This window comes from Grammomys surdaster, unplaced genomic scaffold, assembly GCF_004785775.1.
Source record: "Grammomys surdaster isolate TR1022 unplaced genomic scaffold, NIH_TR_1.0 203, whole genome shotgun sequence".
In the NCBI taxonomy this organism is placed as follows: Eukaryota; Metazoa; Chordata; class Mammalia; order Rodentia; family Muridae; genus Grammomys; species Grammomys surdaster.
The window spans coordinates 512,503-533,783 of NW_021604648.1; the positions used below are offsets into that span (position 1 = coordinate 512,503).

Sequence of the window (21,281 nt, forward strand, 5' to 3'; positions counted from 1 at the left end):
ATGGTGTTAGAGCCCAGACTCAGATCTAATTTTCCTTACTGACCATTTTCCTGGCTCCTGCAAGCCAGTCCCAATGCTCATCCCAACTAGGAAGGAATCAGGAGGCAGCTCCCTGGTTGCCATGTATAGCTTCACTATGCTCCATCCACGCTCTCAGCCCAGCCCCACGGGGGTTCTATGCTCAGGTCTTTGTGTCCACACAATGGCCATCTTTGTCTAGAGCAGCCTCCTCCATCTCTCCTCTGCTCTCTATCAATCCCTCAGCCTCCCTCCCCTCCGCCTCTCATCTTGGCTTCCCTTACTGTGTCTCTGTACAACTCTGATACTAAGTCACTGACAGTGTTGTACAGAGACTCAGTAACTTACTTCTCTGACACAGGCTGAGTGCTTGAAAAGGAGAATAATCTATTAGGCCTGGAGAGATGGCTATGAATGCTTGCTGTTCTTCTAGAGGACCTGAGTTTAGTTCCCAGAATCTATGTCAGGTGCTCACAGCCACCTGTAACACCAGTTCTAGGGCATCTGATAGCTTTTACTGGCCTCTGAAGGTACTGCACTCAAGTGCGTGTGCCCTCACGCGCGCGCACGTGTACACACACACACACACACACACACCTAAAAATAAAATCTTTTTTAAATAAAAAGACTCAAGAGGCTCAGTATTAAGAGTACTTGATACCCTTTCAGAGGAACCAGGCTTTATTCCCAAAACCCACACAGCAGTTTACAACCATTTAACTTAAGCCCCAAGGGCTCTGATGCTGTCTTCCGACTTCCACAGGCACCAGACACACATGTTGTACATAGACATATATGCAGTCAAAGTAATCATACATATAAAACAAAATAAAAATTTAAAAAGAATCAAATTCTTGTCAAGAATTCATCTACCAAAAAGTCTGATGTCCATAGGTTGGGTTGTGTGTGTGTGTGTGTGTACAGAGAGCTATCTCAGCTCATACAGTGTTTGTTTGTAGGTGAGGGCCTGAGCTTGATCCCCTGATCCATGTGAAGTTGCTGGGGCCTGCTGACACATGCTTGTAACCTCAGTGTTTGTGAGGCAGAGACAGGAAAATCTGTTAGGCTCATTGGCTGGCCAGTGCGCCCTAATTGGTGAGCTCCAGGTCAGCAGGAAGCCCTTGTCTCAAGAGATGGGTAGAATCCCTGCTGACACCTGAGGTGGTCTTAGGCCTTCATGTGCATGCATACACAGTGCACATCCGTCCATAGGCACCTGTCCACATACATTGAAGAAGCGGTGTCCATGGCCACTCCTAGTCAATTCTCATGCATTTACTGAGCCTCCTACTCACTCTCTTCCCTCCTCCTTGTCTTATCTGACTAGATGACTATCATTAGCCCATTTGACAGAAGAGGAAAGAAAGGCCTGAGAGCAGGGCTGGCTTCCTGGTTGCAAGAGCTGTAGCATTAGTGCTTGTCTGTTTTGTGATAGAGCCTCTCTGTTATGTAACTCTGGCTGTTCTGGAACTAACTATGTAGACAGGCTGGCCTTGAACTCACAAACATCCACTTGTCTCTGCCTCCTGAGTGCTGAAATTAAAGGAGTGTACTATCACATCCGGCCTAGTACTTGATTTAATACTTCTGTCAACATCTTAAAACTCTTAACAATTTTTAAACAAAGGGTCCACATTTTCATTTTGTACAGTGTCTTGCAAATTTGGTAGCTGATCTTGCTTTAGGGGAGGTGGAAGGGACATTTGCCAAGGCAGAAAATCAGGCTTCCTGCTACTCAGAGCTGCCTCCCTGGAGCGCCTGCCTCCTGGCGTGCCAACAGCTGAGCTTCCAGGACTCATTTGCCTTTCAGGCCCTGGCCCTGGTCAAGAGACTTGAGGAGCACTACCCGGCTCTGTAGGAGGGAGGGAGGAAAAAACTAAGGGAAGGGGAGAAAGAACCATCCACAGTAGTCTTGGGAGCTAGGAAGACAAGGCAAGATAGTCAGCCCAGCTCTGCAGAGTGGGAGCCAGTGTAGACCCCAACACCAAGACCCAGCTATAACCCAAGAACTCTCTTCAGGGCCTTCCCCTGCAGCCGAGCCCAGTTCAGGGTTAGTGGACCCATAGCATACTCACTATATGAGCTTCCATTTCCCTAGATGTGCCATGGGAATGATAACACCTAATTCACAGGGTCCTGGTGAAGACTGAGATGCCTTAACACAGTAACTAGCACAAAGAAGGGGAGCTATACAGAGTCCTTCTGGAGACCGATCGTGCGACAGGGACAGTGCCAGTGGCTGGACAGTCAACTGTGGGTAGGACAGACTGGGCCCCACCTTCAAAGATATCCCCATCAGAGGAGAAGACAGTCACAGCATACTGAGAGGCATAGCATCTGAAGGAGGTCTTAGAAGATCAGTGGTTGGGAGTCAAGAAGAGAAGGCCAAACAGAGAAACACAGGGGCAGAGAGAGTGGCCAGCACTTGGCAGGAGGTGAATGATGGTTCTGGATTTCAGTCTGCCTGGCTAAAAGGAAGCAGGAGAGGTGGCAAAGAGGGAAAGACCTGGAGTGGAGGGTAGAGAGCTGGGCTGCTGTAAGGGCAGAGGAAGCCCCTAAGAGAGTGTGAAGCAGACCGTGTCAGTGAGGGGCGACACCAGTCTGGGAACAACAGAGGGTTGGAGGGCTGCTCTGGAGGCCAGGCCAGGCAGGGACTCCTCCACTGCGTCTTGGATTCTCAGAGCAGGAAGATTTCTCATGGGATATGAAAAGTCAGAGAAGGAAGATGAGGATGCCTGCCAGGAGGCAAATGCTTGCTCAGGGGTGGAGAGACAGGAAGCCTTCTAATGTGAGGTGGGCCAGGGGAGCCAGGGCTGGCACATTGACAGTCCCCTCCTGAACTCCTGTTGCTAATGCAGTTGCCCCTGAGGCTTCATTACACTTCACGGGGACCATTACAGTGCCTAGACCTTACCATTAGCTTGCTTTGGCTGCTAGGTTCGGGGAGACGCCCTCAATGCTGGTCTACCCTTCATATGGTACTTACTGTGATTCGCTGAGCTTCCATTTCCTGGCTGGATCAATATAGGTTCTAAACTCTTTCAGTCTTAAATTCTCAAGTTGGGAGTAAGTGAAAATATGAACCCAAAGGTAATCAAACTTGAATAAGATGGTGTGTGTGTGGGGGGAGGTAGTGCTGAGTGTGTGTGGGGGGCGGTGGGAGGGAAGTCTGCTGGATTTGGTGATCTACAAAATCTGAGTGTCAGGGAAACTAGCTTCCCAGGCTCTTCTGAGAGGGGATACTCACTCAGCAAACTCAGGAAGCTCAGGAAGATGGGCAAGACCCCAAATAAAGACATTTAGCCAGAACAGCAAGAAAGGGGTATGTAACGCATTGTGCAGAAAGAAGACAGAGATCCAGGCGTGGTAGCATGTGCCTAGAATATCAGCTCTCAAGAGGCTGAGTCAGGAGGACCGCTGTGAGTATGAGGCCAGCCTGAGCTACATGGTGAGTTCTAGGCCAGCATGAACTACAGAGGGAGATCCTAGCTCCAAACAAACAACAAAAAGAGGGCTGAACCTTAGAAAAGTAGACACAGAAAAAGTGAAGGAAGACTTAAATCTGAGTACTTAGGCCTTATTAGGTCACCTGACATGAAAACTCAGATGTCATGCACCTTGGGAATGTAGTTTCTTTGACTATAAAGTAAAGGAATTGGACCACAGCACATGTATAAAGTTCAGGGCTGCCCACTATCCAGCCTGTGGGTCTTCTAGGGGCTGGGATCTATCCTGGGTCCTCGGGGCAGCAGCAGTAACTGCAAAAGATCTGATGGCTCAAAAGGGAGATCAGGGTAAGGAAATCCACTGGGATTTCAATAACCAGAAAGACTTCCCTTACTCTGGGACCCTAAAGCCACAAGTGTGGCTGTGGAGAGGTCTAGGTTTCTGGAAGCTGCCTGCACCAGCTCCCATAACCAGCAGAGGTTAGACAAGGAACCTTTGTGTTGGCTGGAAGGCCCCAGGAGGCTGCAGAGAGGCTCAGCCAATTCATCCTTCTCACTCTGGACAAGGCTGCAGACAGTACCCTTTCCAGGCCCCTCCAAGGGCTGGGAGCATTACTTTGGTTACCTGATAGCGCAACTAACAAGGTCTACAACCCTAGGCAGAGAGCAAGCTCCCTGGCCTGTTCTGAACTTGTCCCTTTATTTGGCCACCTCAAGACTCCCTGGATGGAGACAGGAGGTAGGATCTTGAAAAGACTGGCTTCATTTCACAGAAAATGGGTCCCTGAATGTGTCTCTCCATGCTAAAGGTGGCCTAGAACTTACACTCCAGATTTCTGAGTCAGAAATGGGAGGGGCAGACACTCATTCATCCACTCATTCACAGGACAGCTTTTGAGATGGCTGTTGTGGTCCTTTCCTTTCTGGGCTCAAACTAGGACAGGGACAGAAATGGGGTTTGTGATTGCAGAAAGTCTTCAGAGCAGGCCAGAGAAGAGAATTCAGGCAGTTCAAGATGAAAGATCAAACTAAACGGTGATTTCAGGAACCTTTTGGTGACCTGAAGGAAGAACGAAAGCAGACAGAGGTGCTGAAACCGGCAGACTTCTCCTGGTACCAGCAGTCCGAACGCATGTCCATCTGTAAGTGAGATGGGCTTGGGCGGCAGCGGAGGGAAGGCTGTGGGTCATATAAAGGTCTATGGGTGGGCAGTGACAGGAGCCACGCGAGCACCAAGCAAGTCCTGTGAAACTTGGGCGTCTCTGAAAATCGGTGGGCGAAGCAGGTGGCCTCTGCTCAGCCAGGATGGTCGTCTTCTGCCTTTCCCTGCTCAACAGCCGTTGCGGACACGCTGACCGGGCGGCGACACTGACGGACCGCGTCCCCAAGCGGGTGGCAGACTGGAAGCATCTGTTTGGAAGGGTTAGGGGCGGCTCCGGCGTCTGCCCCGCCTTCCTGTTCGCGCTGGGCCATGGGGTGCGGAGCCAGGCGGGGTAGGGCGGGGACCTCGGCGCTTCCAGGCACGTGGGACCCTGCGCCTTTCGGCATGGGACTCGGGCACCAGAAACCGTGGCGGCGGCGCCTGGAGGGGGACCAGGGCAGCCGGGAGGTGAGGGGAGCCGCCTAGAGGGGAACGGACGCAGGGAGAGGTCGCCAAGTGCGGCCTTGGGACGGGCGCGCCGGTCGACTCAGTGCCAAACAGGGAGAGCCCATTACGTGACTCTGTCCCGAGGGCCCCGGCTCCCAGCCCTTGGACTGCGCTAAACTGGGCGTTGTGAGCCGGCAACGGGTGCGCTGTTGAACTTTGTTTCCTCTAGAGCGTGGATCTCGGTGAGTGACAGCCTGGTGTGTTTACCAGTGTACTGGGGGAATCTGTGTGTTAGTGGGTGAACGCGCACACCCTTAGGGTGTGAGTGACTGAACTTAAATTCTGTGTGTACCCCTGGGGCGTAAGTCTGTGGACTAAGAGACCTGGGAATCCTGGAGACTTCTTGCGCTTGCACTCTTTCCTCTCTCCAGAGTCACACTGGGTAGCCCACTCGGTGTCAGTGAGATAAGAGGCAGTGGCAGCAGCGGCAGGGGTGTGGGGTGGGGAGTGGGGGTGGGGATGTGGGTGTGGGTGGCGAGTGCAGTTTCATATAAGGACAGTTAAGACTTTAATCTGTCTGGAAACTTGTAATCTGGCAGGTGGTGTTGTAGGAAGGGTCAGGCAGAAGAAAGAGTATCCACCTCACTAGGATTACTCGTGTGTGTGTGTGTGTGTGTGTGTGTGTGTGTCTGGTGTGTTACTGATCTCCAGAAGCTAGACCAAGTGTAGATCCTTCTGGGAACTAGCCTTTCCAGTTTGGAGATTTATGGGACTAGGTGACTGCTGTGCTCCGAGTGGCATCCCCAAAGTCCCTGGGTCAGCAGCCTTGTTTTGGATCAAGTTTGGAATAGTGGCTTTTGAAGATTAGGCTGGGGCCTCAGGGAAGTGTTATCTGTGAGTGGGAGTGGGAGGAAGGCGAGTCTCCGAACAATCAGCCTCTACACGGCCTTGAGGGTTGGGGGCAAGCCCTGCTGTGGAGGCCTGCCCCTCTCCTCCTCCTCACTTTGGATTCTCCAGAGTTTTGAGGACATGGGCAGCTTGGCATACTGAGTAATCCTCAGAAATGGATGCCCAGATGCAGAGCGAGGTTGTGGCCTTTCCAGGACCCCTCTTGCCCACCTACCCCAGGAACCAGATGAGCGTGTGAGGACGTCATCAAAGACTCATGGGTGACTCTAGTTCTTTAATTTCCTGGCTGTAATCTTTCTTTTTAATTGCAAGCATGTATGTTACTATTGGAATGTTGTTGAACTGTCACTTGTTACAGTTTATAAAAATTCCTCATCTTGTCCTCCTAAAGGCCCTGTGAGAAAGAAACTATTACCTTTATTTTGTAGATCAGAAAAGAGAGGCTTGGGGAATGTCTTTTCTAAGGTCACAAAGCCACATAAAACCTGGGACTTCTGCTTACCTGCTCCAGCTGAGGCCTCCATGCCCAGGGCCAAAGCCCCAGGATGAAGTTATGCTGCTTATTTCTAGGCTGAGGGGGGTTTGATTACTACAGTGTCTCACTCTATGTCCTGGAAGTCACTCTATGGACCAGGCTGACCCCCAACTCACAGAGATCTGCCCATAGCCTAACTCTGGAGTTTGGGATTAAAGGCTGTCCCCAAGAGCCTTTCTTTGGGCCTTTCTTGTGGCCTAATTGCCCAGCTGTTTACAGGATAACCACCATTATCTCCAGGTCTGCTCACAGGACCAGGAAGATCTTGCTGACCTGCTGAGTAAGAAGTGCCCTTTGGTGCATCTCTTCTCTCTCCTAACTGCCTTCCCTAGGCCTGTCTGTGCACTCTATAACCCATCGCTTCCTCCTGAGATGCCTTTGGGTCCCTAAGCCATCAGAAGAGCCTAATGGAAAGAACACAGATGCAAGACCCTCCTTACTCTGTAGAGAAGCTGGTTAGTTGTGTTATGAATCCAGGCCATCTCTTTCTCACCTTGTCCTTATTATCCAGCACATAGCAGGTGCCAGGGAGTAGTTGGGAAATGAGCAACCAGGGGCTGTGGCTGTTCAGAAGAGAAAGTCTTTGATTCATGAAGAGCCACTGTAGTGTGGGCCCCCCTGCTCCAGGACAGAGTCTTATATAGCCTAGTCTGACCTTGAACTCAGCCTGTAGAATGACCTTAAACTTCTAATCCTCCTGCCTCCACCTCTTGAATGCTAGGCTTGTAGGCATGCACCCATTATATTTGATGCTGGCAATTAAATCAAGGGCTTCCTGCAGTCTAGGTAAACATTCTACCAACTGATCTACATCCTAGTCCTTCAGTCCCATGAGAGGGTAGCCTCTTATAGTCTGTCTTCTTCCTCTTCCATGATGTTCCCTGAGCCTTAAGTGTGGAAGATGCAGGGTAGATGTATGATTAATTGAGGCTAGGCACCCTCTATTGTCTTGTCACCCAGACCGTAAGGCATACTTCAGTCTTTCTATAGAATGAGTAGCAATATTCTCTGATGCAGAGAGTCACATCCTAGACCCTGCTGCACCCAACTGGATCCTCCATTTTGTCATCCTATCCCTGCCACTGAAGAAGAGAGGCCTGGGCACTAGGCCTCCCTCTGGCTTGTATAGATACTGTCTCCTGAAGAGTGCCTAGCCTCCAGTTCCAGAGACTTTGTAATAGAACTTTGGCCAAGCCTGGGCTTGAGTTGGGAAGGGGGCTGACAGGGAGTCTCAAAGCAAGAGCTAGTTATTCTGCTTGTGTCATAATAAATACAGAGGTCCCCTACCCTCCAAACTCCCCGGTGCTAACCACCTTCCATGTAGCACCATCTTTGTAAACTCTGAGAATGCTTTCCCTTCTTAATCTGGAGAATAAGCTCTCGGCTTGGCATTTGAGCCTTTTCAAATGAATTCTTTGGCCCCCACACATCCCATGCCACCTAACCCTCTAAGCCAGCCACTCGTGACCTACTGGCACTTCCTCAACAGCCTGTCCCCTCGCCCACTGAGTCTGGCTTGGGCTTCCTCCCTTCTCTTCCCTGTCTTCTTCACAACCCCAGGTTATCTATTAAGGTCCAGCTCCATGGGGAGAGCCTCCCCTGACCACCTCCCCAAGACACAAGTTGTCCTGACTCCATGGCCCCTCAGTTCCTAGTCCCTTGGTTCCTTTTTGGATATGTTTGGATCTCCCCAAATGACCTATCTATCCCTGGGTCTTTTCCCAAAGCTTGACTGGGCACTCCTCAGGGGGCATAGAAGTGTTCCCCTTCTGAAGGCATTGGCGGGTGTATGCTAGAGCTTTGTGGCTCTTGGGACTGTGGGTTATGGTTGTGTTACTCTGAGCACGAACTCCTGGGGTTCTGAGGATCTCAGCCAAAGGCTTTCTGGAGCCCCAGAAACAGAACTTTGGATGCAGCACCTGCTCCAGCAGGCAAACTGAAGGAACAGCATGGGATTCAGGCACTCATGGGATTAGACTCTGAGAGCTGCTGGCCTGGGTGTATTTCAAAAGTGCTCCGAGGAGACAGTTTCCATCCCATAGCCTCCTGTGCATCCTGTGATGGATACCTGGATTCTCCCATCTCATAAGATGGATGCTACCTGCTCCTTCCCAGACATGATCACAGCTTGGACCACAACCTCTGACAATATTGAAGGCCCAGGGCAGGCACTATGATGAACAGTGTTATAGGATCCGAGAATTCAGTGTTTCCCTGCCATAAGGGGAAGATATTGCCTGAAAGTCAAGACTGGACACAGCTTGCTCCCTGTAGGCCCCACCCCCATCAATCCCAAATCTTATTCATTCTTACTGAGCTGTCCTGTGGATCTGTAACTTTTCCAGTTTGACCAGTAGGAACTTACACTCAGAGACTAGATCTGACTAGACCCAGACTGTACAGCGTAACAGGCTCCCAGTTGGAACCTCAACCCAGGGTTCTTGCTTCTTGGGTCTCACTAGAGGCATACAGATGTGATTGGCTAGGGTGGAGTCTGGGACCTTCTGAAGCCATTCAGCCCATCTCTGAAGTCCTGTGCTGCACTCAGTTGAGATGGGCCGTTTAGGATCAGTGGTTTGGAGTCCTGCCCTGGTTAGGTAGGCCCTTTCTCCTTAGGAGTCCTAACCTTGGAGCACTTGGTGCTCTCTCAGCCTCAGTGAGTGGCTCCCACAGCTGAGATCTTGGGAAGTTTAGGGAAAGCACTGTAGAGGACAGGGACCTCCTTGAAGGGAGGCCTCATAACACACACACACACACACACTCATACTTACACACACTTATACATACATACACATTCACACACAGACACACATACACCCACACACACACACACACACCGTCTGATACCATCAGAAGTCACCCCTGAACTGTGTCCTCAGACTATCCCCTCTGCTCAGTGCTCATGATATAATTAATATATCAGACACAACAGAGGGGAACTGCTGTCCTCTAGCCCCTTGGAGGACATTTGGGAAGGGACAGACAGTGACTTCTTAATCCTCTGTTACCCTGTACTTCGCTCGGCCACAGGGGTGCTTAGTGGTTCAGGCCATCTTGCCCAGATTTGTGCTCACTCATCTCTCCACCCACCTGATGCCTACTCATTTTTCTAACCACAAGTCAGGTGATCTTTTCTCCAGGAAATCTTCCCCGACCACCAGGGCCTCCTTTCCCAGCAGGGACTTCTGGGCTTCCTTCAAGTCTGGCACCCTGATTGTCATTGTCTGTTTCTGGGTCTGCCTCCCTGACCTTGACAGTGAACTTCTTGAGATTAGGGAAGAATGTAACCTTTGAGTCACCAGGTAATTTGCGCAGGGGCAATCCTGGGGACAGAGGAGAATGCAGAGGGCTCTGGACATCCCCACTCCTTGTCCCTCGTCCCCCATCCCCACCCTGTAACCCGCCATCCACTCCCACCCCTATAATTCCTGCAGGAGTACTTGCTTTGTTCATCCTTTAGGGGGTAGCCCATCCCTCCTGTCTCGGCCGTACACAACCTCCTCTCTTATTCTGTAATGTGAGTGTGACTTCTTTTATTGAACTATCTCAACAGCTCACAAGCAAGTTGTCTCACTAAGAAGAGACTGATATGTGGGCTATGGGGGTTGACAGCCCTGTCTAACCATCAGCTGAGAAAGGCAGAATCCCCTTCCCACCCTGTGCTCTCTCCTGCCTCTTGATCCTGTTTTAAGTCCAGGTCCTCAGTTCCCCTTCTAAAAATCTCTTCCTGACAAAGGCAGGTGGGTAGCAGGGGTCTCTGGCATGTGATAGAACTGTCTCCCCTGCCAGGCTGGACAGGGTCCACCAGCCTAGCAGGTGGCACATTCCAGAGCCACCCTAGCAAAGGAGCTGGAATGTTGTCTAACCACCCAGGAAATTCTGCTGCCAGCCGAGGAGGAGCCACTTCCTCCTCTTGGTTTTTTACTTGCTAGCCTGAGACTAGTAAGAAAGAAGCAGGGAGTCAGGGAAGGGCCAGAGCAGGGGAAGGGGCTCTACCCGCTGGGCTTGGCTATGTCTTTGACTCTATGGGGTTCTTGAATGAGACCTTGAGCCTCCTACTTTGAGGTCTTAGTTTTTTAACCTGAGAAATGAGTACATCTTGGCTTCATCACAGTTGGGAAGTCCTGAAGAATCCGTCCCTGGTTCTGCTGGTTGGGACCTCCTCTGCTGGAGATGGAGAAAAGAGCCAGAGCTTGGGAGTTTGGAGTCAAAGATGGGTGGGCAGGGGCTCCTTGGGGATGGGACTTGGACCTTGCAGGGTAGGAGGTAGTGGTCAGGGGCACAGCAGAACTCTGCTATTTGCTACTTTTGTAGCTCTGGGAGGTTACTTTAGCCTGTGGGAACCTCCAGATTAAATATGAAGAGGCTTATGAAGCCACCTAACATAGAAATGGTTACAGAGAATGCTCAACTCTCGAGAGGAGACAGATGGTGGAAGATGAGGGAAGCTGTCACCTAACAAGAGGGACAATGCTACTGCTTCAGTTGTTCTGAGACAGGAGGATGAGGGAGAAGGTGAAGATGACACATCTTCTAGTAGGGTGGCAGGAACCAGTTCAGCTAGGATCTTGAGGGCAAAGCTGAGGGCCTTGGACGTTAACCTGATGGCACTAGGGAGCTATGGAGGGTTTGAGCTCAAGGTGGTCGTGTGATCAAAGGCGGGCATCAAGAAGAGAATGTGACTGAAGAGTAAGGTTGGAAGGGCAGGGCAGAGGGAGGTGAGTACTGCCACAAGGAGGATGCTGAGGGGTTCAGAGGGAAAGGTTGGCCCTATGTCTGCTTCGGGCAAAGGGCATAAAGGTACATCTAAGGAGCTGCTCTGGTTGAACTGGCAGGACTTGGTGAGTGGTAGGCATCTGATGGGGTGGAGAGTTGACATGGCAACCTAGAAGGATGGGGGAGGCCCTTTGGGAACGTGGCATGTTCTGCTTTAGCTGGTTGGTTAGGCACCTCCTGAGGACACACCTCAGGGAATATACCTGGGTGAGGCAAGGTGAAAAGGGGAGCTCTTTCATCTTTCCACCAAGACCTTGAGCAGACAGCCAGATAGCAACCCACAGTCTGGACCATGTCAACCTAAGATGCCAGGGCTGGGTGTATCAAATTATCGGTGGCTGGAAGCCACTTCCCAGGCCCACTCTTGGTCTTCTTCTTGCAGCCACCCATCTCCTGCTGTCCTATAAACACCTGGAGCTTGGGGGCTCCACTCCCCCACTGTTGAGACAGTAAGCAGATGGGAAAAGATATTCATGGGGCTGAAAGCATAGCTCAGTGGTATAGCACTAACTCTGTGTGTGTGTATGTGTGTGTGTGTGTGTGTGTGTGTCTGTCTGTCTGTCTGTCTAAGTTAGTAAAGCTTTCCTAGCATACTTGAAGCCTAGGTTATCTACCCCAGCACCACAGAAACAGGATGTGATGGTACATGCCTATAATCCCAGCACTTGGGAGGTAAGGGCAGAAGAATCAGAAAGTCAAGGTCATCCTCAGCTACACAGTGAGATCAGCCTGACATGGATAGCTGAGGTGTATAGCTCTGTGTTAAAAGAAAAAGCTTATTCAGGAAGCTTCTGGTAGATACTAGGACCTGTTCACACAGAGGATTCCTTCCACTAGACAGCTATCCTCTCTCTAGAAAATGCCAAATGCCCTATGCCTGCTGTATGTGAGGGGCTCCCAGCTCAGCTCCATCCTTGAGTTTCCTCCTCCATCCAATGGGGATTCAGAACAGGTAGCTTCCAGAGGGCGTACCAGGCCCCATCTAGAGCGTGTCAATACACCCACTGCAGGCACACAGGAGTGTGAAAGTGCATGCTCTGGATGTCTGTGTGCATTTGTACCTGTGTGTATTCAGGTGTGGTGTATGTGTGTATTGATGACACCTGTGGAGGAATGTCTAGATGTGGAGTGAAGAGTTAGGGGACTCTAGTTAGACACCTATCCTGCACAAAGGTATGCTAGCATTCATGTGCAGTATATGATGGGCCAAGAAGCTATTGATCATTTCCTGCTGTGGGGCTAAAGTGCAGAACCAGGATCAAAGGAAGGGACCCTGGAGACTTGGCTCAGCTCTGCAGAATACCAGGGGAGATCTTCCACAACACCTCCTTCCTGTGACAGGGGGTGCCAGAGAGGGAGGCTGTAACAGCCCATTCCTGGAACATATGAGTTAGCAGGCGATTGCAGGGTGTGTGGGTGTGCAGAGGGCATTGTGACCAGGCAAGCACACTAGGTCGCCCCTTGGCTTCTTTGGGGCCACAGTTAAAGAAGAGAAGGCAATCTGTAGAGGAAGAGAGAGAGAAAGCATTGCCTGGTTGACAGAGTCTGAGCCCACACTTGCTTCCTCATCTCTGGGTATCTGCAGGAGCCCTCCAGGCAGCTGCTTGCCTTGAGAAATGCTGGAGGCTGGGCGGGGGCCCAAGCCCGGGAACCTGTTCTTCCTGTTTCCTGCCTCAGTCCCAGTAGCTGGTCCAGGCCTGTGCATATGTGAGTGAAGAACTGGAGCAGGCGCTGAGCATCCTCACCACACCAAGAGCAGGAGCTGATCAGGTCCAGGTGTGTGAGGCGGGTCCACTGGCTGGGAGGCTGGGCATTCTGTTTGTGTGTGCATTGAATTCTGCTTATGTCAGTGGGACCCGAGGCAGGGACCCTGCTCTGCTCCTTCATCCCAGGCTCTGCTGAATTCAGGCTCTGGAGCCACACAGCCCTTGGTGTCAAGCCTAGTTTTTCCAATTCCTTCCAGTATGACCAAAGCAAATAGCTGGTGTAGATATTTACCAGGAACTGACCGCTGTCTTGTGGTTGCTGCTTAAACCTAATCCGATCCCTACTGAACAGGGAGGGTAGCAGAGGGGACTGCAGGATACGAAGCTGATGAAACTGAGCCATAGATGGGCCAAGTGATGCATGGGGTTGCCTTAGCCTGCTGACCAGTCCCTAGAATACATTACCAGACTGTTTCCCTGGCTTTAGAAGGCCAAGGATGGCAAAACAGGGCAAGGTCTTCCGGATGGTATCAGGGTTGAACAAGAGGTAGTGTAAGGATCCCTCTAGGGCAGGAGAAGGGCTTGAGTGGGCTGGCCCCATGACTCTTGTGCTCATTCCTCTGGGTTCCCACGGCCTCCAGCACATCATTCACCCATCCATCTATTCATCCTTTCTTTCTCACAACAACTACTTGCAGGTTGGGCTGCTTGCTGGGTGATAGGTACGGAGATCATCACATGGATCCTGTCCTCAAAGAAATATGTTGAGGAGGGAGTAGAAAGACAGATTACTACCAGGATGGAGAAAAGGCTTGACGGGCTGGTGAACTGAGAAAGTTCCAGTGACTGAGAAGGAGCCTAGAGAAATGGATGGGAAGATCGTTCTGGAAAGGTTTTTGGGACAGTCCGTACAGTGTTAACAAAGATAATGAGGCCTGAATGGGTTGGTTTACTTTTCCATTAAACTGGGAGTTCTTGGGACACAGCCAGCAAGAACGGGGCATAGCAGAGCCAGCCAGTGTGAGAGGACCAGTGACTGAGACAGCGGGAACAGTCTCCATGGAGCTGAGATCATTGATTGGTGCTAAAGGAGAGGGCTAGGGCTAGCAAGACGGCTTTACAGGCTAGTGAGTTGGCCCCAGGGAAGGAGAGGACAGACATCAGTCTGTAACAGTGCCATTGTGATAGAGTTCCCAGCTGGCCTGGAGGGCAGAGGCCAGGATGTCTTAAAACAGGTGGAAAGGGAAGCTCCTTAGTTCTGGGGACAAGGAAGTTCCACCCTGCCCTTTAGTGTCAGAGATTCCATGGGCAAGGAACAGCAGGGAACTAGTGAAGTTGACTAGAGAGCTGACCAGGTGGAGAGCAGTGATGGGCAGGAATGGAGCAGCCGTGCAGGCGTGACAGGGTGTATGGATTAGAAGAATCCTCTCCCTTTCTCCAGTGGGCCAGAGCTCCTTCTGAGGGGAGGTTTGGCACTACCATTCTCCCAGGCTGGGATCTGACCCCTGAGATGGAGGAGGGCTTCTTAGCTGGGACCCTCATGTTCAGTCTGCTATGCCTTTCAGTCCAGGTGTCCTTTGGTCCCTGCTCCCGGCCTGCAGCTGAGAGTGATGTTGCTATCGTCATTTTTGCTTTGCTTCCCTTTAGACAGAGAGAATGTAGATTTATTGCGAAAAAGTAGGCAAAGAATTCCCTACAGTGCTTCCAAAGGAGAAATACTACAGTTTAAAAACACTTCTGCTGTTAAATATACGATTTCTTGGGGCTGGAGAGATGGACCAGCATTTTTCTTGCAGAGGACCCAGGCTTTATTCCCATTTGGCAGTTTGCAACCATTTGTAACTCCAGCTCCAGGAAATCGGATGCCTTCTTCAGCCTGCATGACTTAGCACATGTATATCCAGGCAAAAACTCATACGCAAACATTTTAAGATTCATATTTCTGAGCTGAAGAATGGCTCAGTGGTTAAGAGTGATTGCTGTTTTTGTAGAGGACCCAGCACCCACATGGTGGCTCACAACCAATCCTAACTCCAGTTCCAGGGATCCTAACCTGCCTGCAGATCTCTACAGGCATTAGACACGCACATGTACATAGGTACATACATGCAAGCAAGGCATTCATATACATAAAATAAATAAATCAAAAGTTTTTATAATTTAATTTGACTCTGTCTAATAGAATAAGATTTAGCCACATAATCTTGCTCTTTGTAGCCACACTACATTATTAGCTCAGGAAAACGAAGATAAAAGAAGCTGATTATTCACTGTTTACCACATCATATTAGGTCAAGTCTTGCCTTGGGCCCCTTTGGATAAAACTTTCTACTCTAGGGCTGGAGAGATGGCTCAGTGATTAAGAGCACTGACTGCTCTTCCAGAGGTCCTCAGTTCAATTCCCAGCAACTCACAGCCATCTGTAATGGGATCTGACACCCCTTTCTAGTGTGTCTGAAGAGAGTCACGGTGTACTCATATAAATAAAATAAAACTTTCTACCCTAGCCCAGGAAGACTTGCCCTTTTCTTTTTCATGTACATACTTCATATCTGTGATGTCCGATGCTTGTTTATTTTGAGTGTATGTCTGTGGTGCACATGTGCCACAGTGCCCATGTGGAGATCAGAAGACCACTTGGGAGAGTCCCTCCTTCTACAATGTGGGATGCTTGCCTTGGCCTCAAGCCATTAGTCTTGGCAGCAGGAGACTTTACCTAAAGGTTGAATCATTTCACCAGGCCCCCACTGTTCTTAGACAGACTTTCTATGTAACCAGGCTGTCTCAAAACGTCTTCTACTCCTGCTTCAGCCTCCTGAGTTCTGGCATGGCAGATGTGGGCCTCCTCACTCTGATCTGAAAGAGCTCTTAGTGGCTACAGGGTGGAATGCAGAGGCGGGGTGGTGACCACCTGCCCTCCAGGCACTCGTTGTACCCTGGCTGGCCAGGCCCTGTGAATAGGAGCAAAGTACAAGGCACACAGACAGTGGAAAGGCATCCAGTGCAATAGGTACCAGGGAAGGCCCAGAAGAGCTAAACTTTCTCCCCCAAAGAATCACCCCTCCTTCCCTCATCCCACAGCAACTCCAGACTCCCCTGGGCTCTCCAGGAAGGTCACTGCCCCGTCTGGTTGTCCCCTCAGAGACGGAGAACAAGATAGCTGTTTTAGATGTAGAAAGTGCCAGAATATAGCAGTAACACTTAAAAAAGAAAAAAGCTGAGCCACGCAGTGGTGGCACACAGCTTTAATGCCGGAACTTGAGAGTCAGAGGCAGGTAGATCTCTGTGAGTTTGAGGCCAGCCTCCTCTCCAGAGGGAGTTTCAGACAGGTGGGGCTACTTGGAGAAACCCTGCTTCAACAAAACAAAAACAAAACAAAAAAGTTGAACAAGGGCTGGAGAGCATTTGTGCTCTTGCAGAGGACTGGGGTTCTGTTACCGGTACCCACAGAGAGCGCACTGCTTTCCATAGCTTCAGTTCTGGTGAATCCCCTCACCTCTGCAGTCACCAGGCACATACCTGGTGCACAGATATAGACACAAGCAAAACACTCATATACATAAAATAAAAGTTAAAAACCTAAGAAGGAAGTTGCACAAAAAACTGGCTGATGGAAGGAGGAGACCCTTGAACATTCTCCAGTCCCCAGGGACTAGAAGATGGATTTTTAAAGCTGAAACTTGGGCATGCTGGATGTGCAGACCAGAGAAACTCAGTGGGCAGTGGGGCGCAGCAGAGGGTCAATCTTGAGGTTACTTCCTATAATCTGAAATTATACCCCTCTGGAAGCCCAGATCTCTGTCCCAAACCTCTGATTCCTCAGTCTTGGACTATCTGATGCAGAGGTTTAGAGCAAGGGGTGTCACTGCCTTCAAGAGTAAATATTTTAAACTTTGGAGAACATGTGGTCTTGATCAGAACTGCTCAACTCAACAGATGGGTGTGGCTGTGTTCCAATACAGCTTCTCCTACAAAAACAGGCTGGTGGGCTGGAGTCAGCCTTAGACTATCTTTGGCTCACCCTGCTGTGAAGTCAGAATTGTGTGATGTTAGTTTTCACGGATCTCACAAGTTTTGGGGGCTTTAGGAGATTCTGGGTGTAGGAGGGGATGCAGGTCACATGACAAGTCTTGATTTGGAGCTGGTCTGTGGTGGTACATACTTTTGATTCCAGTACTCAAAAGACAGAGACAAAGGTAAGTAGATCACTGTCAGTTTGAGGCCAGCCCGGTCTACAGAATGAGTTCCAGGACAACAGCCAGGGCTATACAGAGAAACCCTGTCTTGGGGGTGGGGGGAAGCCTTGATTTGGGTTAACAAGTTTTTCTTTGTGGTTGTTTTTGTTGTTGCTATTGATGATGATGATATAGTCTTTGGGTTGCTTTGTTCTGTTTGTTTATTTTTCAGACAAGGTCTTACTTACTATGTAGCCCAGGCTGCCCAAGCAAGCCTTCAACTCATAATTCTCCTACCTCTGCCTCCTAAGTGTTGGGATTGTAGGAGCGGGCCACTACATCTGGCTTAGGCAAATCTTTAGTCTGTGTGTTGATGGGATATGAACCCATGGCCTCCTGCATGCCAGCCAAGTGTTCTATCAACAAGCTATACCTCTAGCCTTAGGCAAATCTTAATAAGCTCCCTCCCCGTTTGAGCCCAGTCGTGACAGCTTTCCTTCCACATCTCCCTTCCCTGCAGGGCAATGGCAGAAGACCTGGACCCCTGGAATAGTACCGTCAATGGCACCTGGGAGGGGGACGAACTGGGCTACAAGTGTCGCTTCAACGAGGACTTCAAGTATGTGCTGCTGCCCGTGTCCTATGGCGTGGTGTGCGTGCTTGGGTTGTGCCTGAACGTCGCGGCTCTCTACATCTTCCTGTGCCGCCTCAAGACTTGGAACGCCTCCACCACCTACATGTTTCACCTGGCAGTTTCTGACTCTCTCTACGCAGCCTCCCTGCCGCTGCTGGTTTATTACTACGCCAAGGGTGACCACTGGCCATTTAGCATAGTGCTCTGCAAGTTGGTGCGTTTCCTCTTCTACACCAACCTCTACTGCAGCATCTTCTTCCTCACCTGCATCAGCGTGCACCGGTGCCTGGGGGTCCTCCGCCCTCTGCACTCCCTGCGCTGGGGCCGTGCCCGCTATGCCCGCCGAGTGGCTGCGGTTGTGTGGGTACTGGTGCTCGCCTGCCAGGCACCCGTGCTCTACTTCGTCACCACCAGCGTACGGGGGACTCGAATTACCTGCCATGACACCTCAGCCCGCGAGCTCTTTAGCCATTTTGTGGCTTACAGCTCCGTCATGCTGGGTCTGCTTTTTGCTGTGCCCTTTTCCATCATCTTGGTCTGTTACGTGCTCATGGCCCGGCGGCTGCTCAAACCAGCTTATGGGACCACAGGAGGTCTGCCTCGGGCCAAGCGCAAGTCTGTGCGCACCATTGCCTTGGTACTGGCGGTCTTCGCCCTCTGCTTCCTGCCTTTCCACGTCACCCGCACCCTCTACTACTCCTTCCGATCACTTGACCTCAGCTGCCACACCCTCAACGCCATCAACATGGCATATAAAATCACCCGGCCACTGGCCAGTGCCAACAGTTGCCTTGACCCTGTGCTCTACTTCCTGGCAGGGCAGAGACTTGTCCGCTTTGCCCGAGATGCCAAGCCACCCACAGAGCCTATTCCCAGCCCACAGGCTCGTCGCAAGCTGGGTCTGCACCGACCTAACAGAACTGACACTGTAAGGAAAGATCTGTCAATCAGCAGTGATGACTCAAGACGGACAGAGTCCACACCAGCTGCAAGTGAGACTAAGGACATTCGGCTATAGCACCTCAGTCAGGTGTCAGTTCATACAGGGGAGCTGTAGGGGACCAAGGCTTGTTCAAAGGGGCTGATATCCTCCGATCCGGATCATCAACAGTTCACCCTTGGCAGGGGTTCAGGATACTCATCTTGTGGTCCCAAGAGTAACAGGACCCCAAAATCCCCAATCATTTATGTGTGTGAGTTGGGAAATCATATCTTAAGAAAGGCAATGCCATCTGACTCCCATGCAGACAGCTGCCATTCCTGCCAAGGTACGTAGGCTGAGGTTCAGCCTCCTAAATCCAAGGGAGAAGCAGGCCCAGAGAGGACGCAAGAGTCCAGGCTAGCTACCTGGATTAGGAGTGGAATCACAAGGTGACTAGAGGACCCTTGTTCCCATGGTGATGTAGGACGGACTCAGCTCAGAGGAGAACCCTCAGGCCAGGGGGCAAACAACTGAGAACTACTGTCAGATCCGTCTGGAGCCTCCCCTGAGCTGGCAGCAGGTGGAAACCATAATTTATATGAAGGGCTGTGCCACCTTTTGGGCTGTGCTCTGGGGCATGGCCTGGGAAGCTGTCGCCACCCATACTGCCTTCTTTCAGTAATAGGAAGTCTTGAACCGGGGATCCCTCCTCAGTCCCCCAGGTCAACCCTGCTTTTAAGCCACTTGTCTTCTGTATTGTACTATGCCAGGCATGGAAAGGAGTCAAATCGGGCTCTAGTTCTTGGGGTTCCCCAGTACACAAAACCTCGCATGTGCTGGTAAACGTCGAACCATTTAACTGAACTGGGCGGGGGGGGGGAGCTTTTATTTATAACACTGCCAGTTGTTGTGGTGCAATCAATCCCACTGTGGCCAATCCTATTTCAATTTCAAATTACCAAAACAGTGGCAAAACCATTACAAAAGTTCTGAAAAATCAACTAGTTCTTTTTTCCCCCGGGCTTGTGGGGGAGGGTAGTGTTGCTGATTAGGTAGAGTCTCGGGTAACCAATGGCGGCCTTGGAATTTGCCATGTAGCTGAAGCTGACCTTGAACTCCTTACCCTCTAGCCTCCATCGACAAAGCGCTAGGGTTACAGGCAGATGCCACACCTGTCCGACAACTGGCTCTTAAAAGCAGATGCAGGAGTACTTCAGCACGAGCCATGCTGACTAACTGGGAAGAGCCCTGGTCAGGAAGCGTCCCTAGAATGCAAGAAAGTGGACTGGGCCACCTCTACCTCCTCTCTGTCCCCTCTCCCCTCTCAGCCATTAAAGCTGAGACACCCCCAACTGCTCTTTGTGCATTTTGTTGCTTTGATTTGGGGTCTTGAGATGTGGCTCAGAGTACTTAGAATTCCTGGGCTCAAAGGACTGATCACAGCTCTCCCAAGAAGTACTTTATGAGCACAGTCTCTTTATACAGCTTACCTCCAGAGCACCACCAATGACAAGGAGCCGTCACAGGCCAGGACACAACTAATTATTCTGCAGTGTGTAATTCATAGTCATCTGCCCAGAAGAGCATGAGATGCCCACCCCACACATTCTATGTTCATACTACAGTTTATGTGCCTGGAGTCCCTCTGAGCTTTGGTAACTTCCACTTGTAGAACGTCCTGGGTCTTTCTTTTAGGCCTGAACCGATCTCTCTCTAACCCTGCACAGACAGGGCTCAGACAGTTTATGGGCAGACCCTTCCTACAGAAAAACCCTGAGCTGTGCTGAAACCTGGAGGCAGAGACGCACATCGTGACTTGGAGGGGCCTTCAGTGTTCACCCTTGGTAGGGGATAGGGCTGTTTTCACCAGAGTCCCCCTAGTTTCCACACACACCCCAGCTGCTCTAGAAACCGCAGATCTCAGCATCCTCATGCATGGAGACCATCCTGTGGCTTCCTCATGCATGGAGACCATACTGTGGCTTCCTCACAGGAACTTCCTTGAACCACTGCATGCAGGTTTCCGAGGACACAGGGCCTCGGAACACTTCTTATTACCTAGCTCTGTGGCAGCCATGGGTAGTAATGCTTCCTAGGGAACCAGGGATAGGCCTATGGTCCTACCTCCAGAAGCCAATCAGACTGCCTGTTCCCGTGGTGACCAGCATCCAGGCCACTTGCCTGGAGGGTAAGATTCTTGACCCTTCTGCCTGGTGCTATTTTCAGCCCAAGTTAAGACCAAGATTTTCCACCAACCCTGGACCATTGTCCAGCAGTGACGTGAGGTGACCTGCCTATGCTCAAAATAGCTCCTCTCATCCTCCCAGTCTCCCTGCCCACCCCCCACCCTCACACCACATCCCAGGGATGCAGGGTCCTGAAGGCCACTGTGAAAGGGCACAAGAGCCACAGGACCACTAGACAGGAGCCCAAGGGTTGTCCATCCCAGCTGCAGAATCAAGGCCACAGAGAGGAGAGGCCATGTCCAAGGTCACTGTGGTTCCCGGGCATGAGCCAGGGGCTTGGGCTGCTTCTGTTACTGTGCCACCCCCTCCAGTATAGGTCAGTGACT

At 50.9% G+C, this 21,281-nt stretch overlaps 1 protein-coding gene across 4 annotated transcripts; it reads left to right on the forward strand.

The window, feature by feature from the left end:
* Window positions 1-5,005: 5,005 nt before the first annotated feature.
* Window positions 5,006-20,062, forward strand: P2ry2 (purinergic receptor P2Y2). Of its 4 annotated transcripts, XR_003711852.1 has the most exons (4): window positions 5,021-5,294; window positions 12,858-13,048; window positions 17,674-19,158; window positions 19,840-20,062. XR_003711852.1 is itself a non-coding variant. In XM_028770660.1 (3 exons), the coding sequence occupies exon 3, from the start codon at window positions 17,678-17,680 to the stop codon at window positions 18,803-18,805; it is 1,128 nt and encodes a 375-aa protein (XP_028626493.1). In that variant the 5' UTR covers window positions 5,006-5,294; window positions 12,858-13,048; window positions 17,674-17,677; the 3' UTR covers window positions 18,806-20,062. The 4 variants fall into 4 exon arrangements, 3 of the variants coding, with proteins under 3 accessions (XP_028626493.1, XP_028626494.1, XP_028626495.1); XM_028770660.1 differs by having other exon boundaries at window positions 5,006-5,294; window positions 17,674-20,062; XM_028770661.1 differs by lacking the exon at window positions 12,858-13,048 and having other exon boundaries at window positions 5,006-5,294; window positions 17,674-20,062.
* The last annotated feature ends 1,219 nt before the right edge of the window (window positions 20,063-21,281 follow it).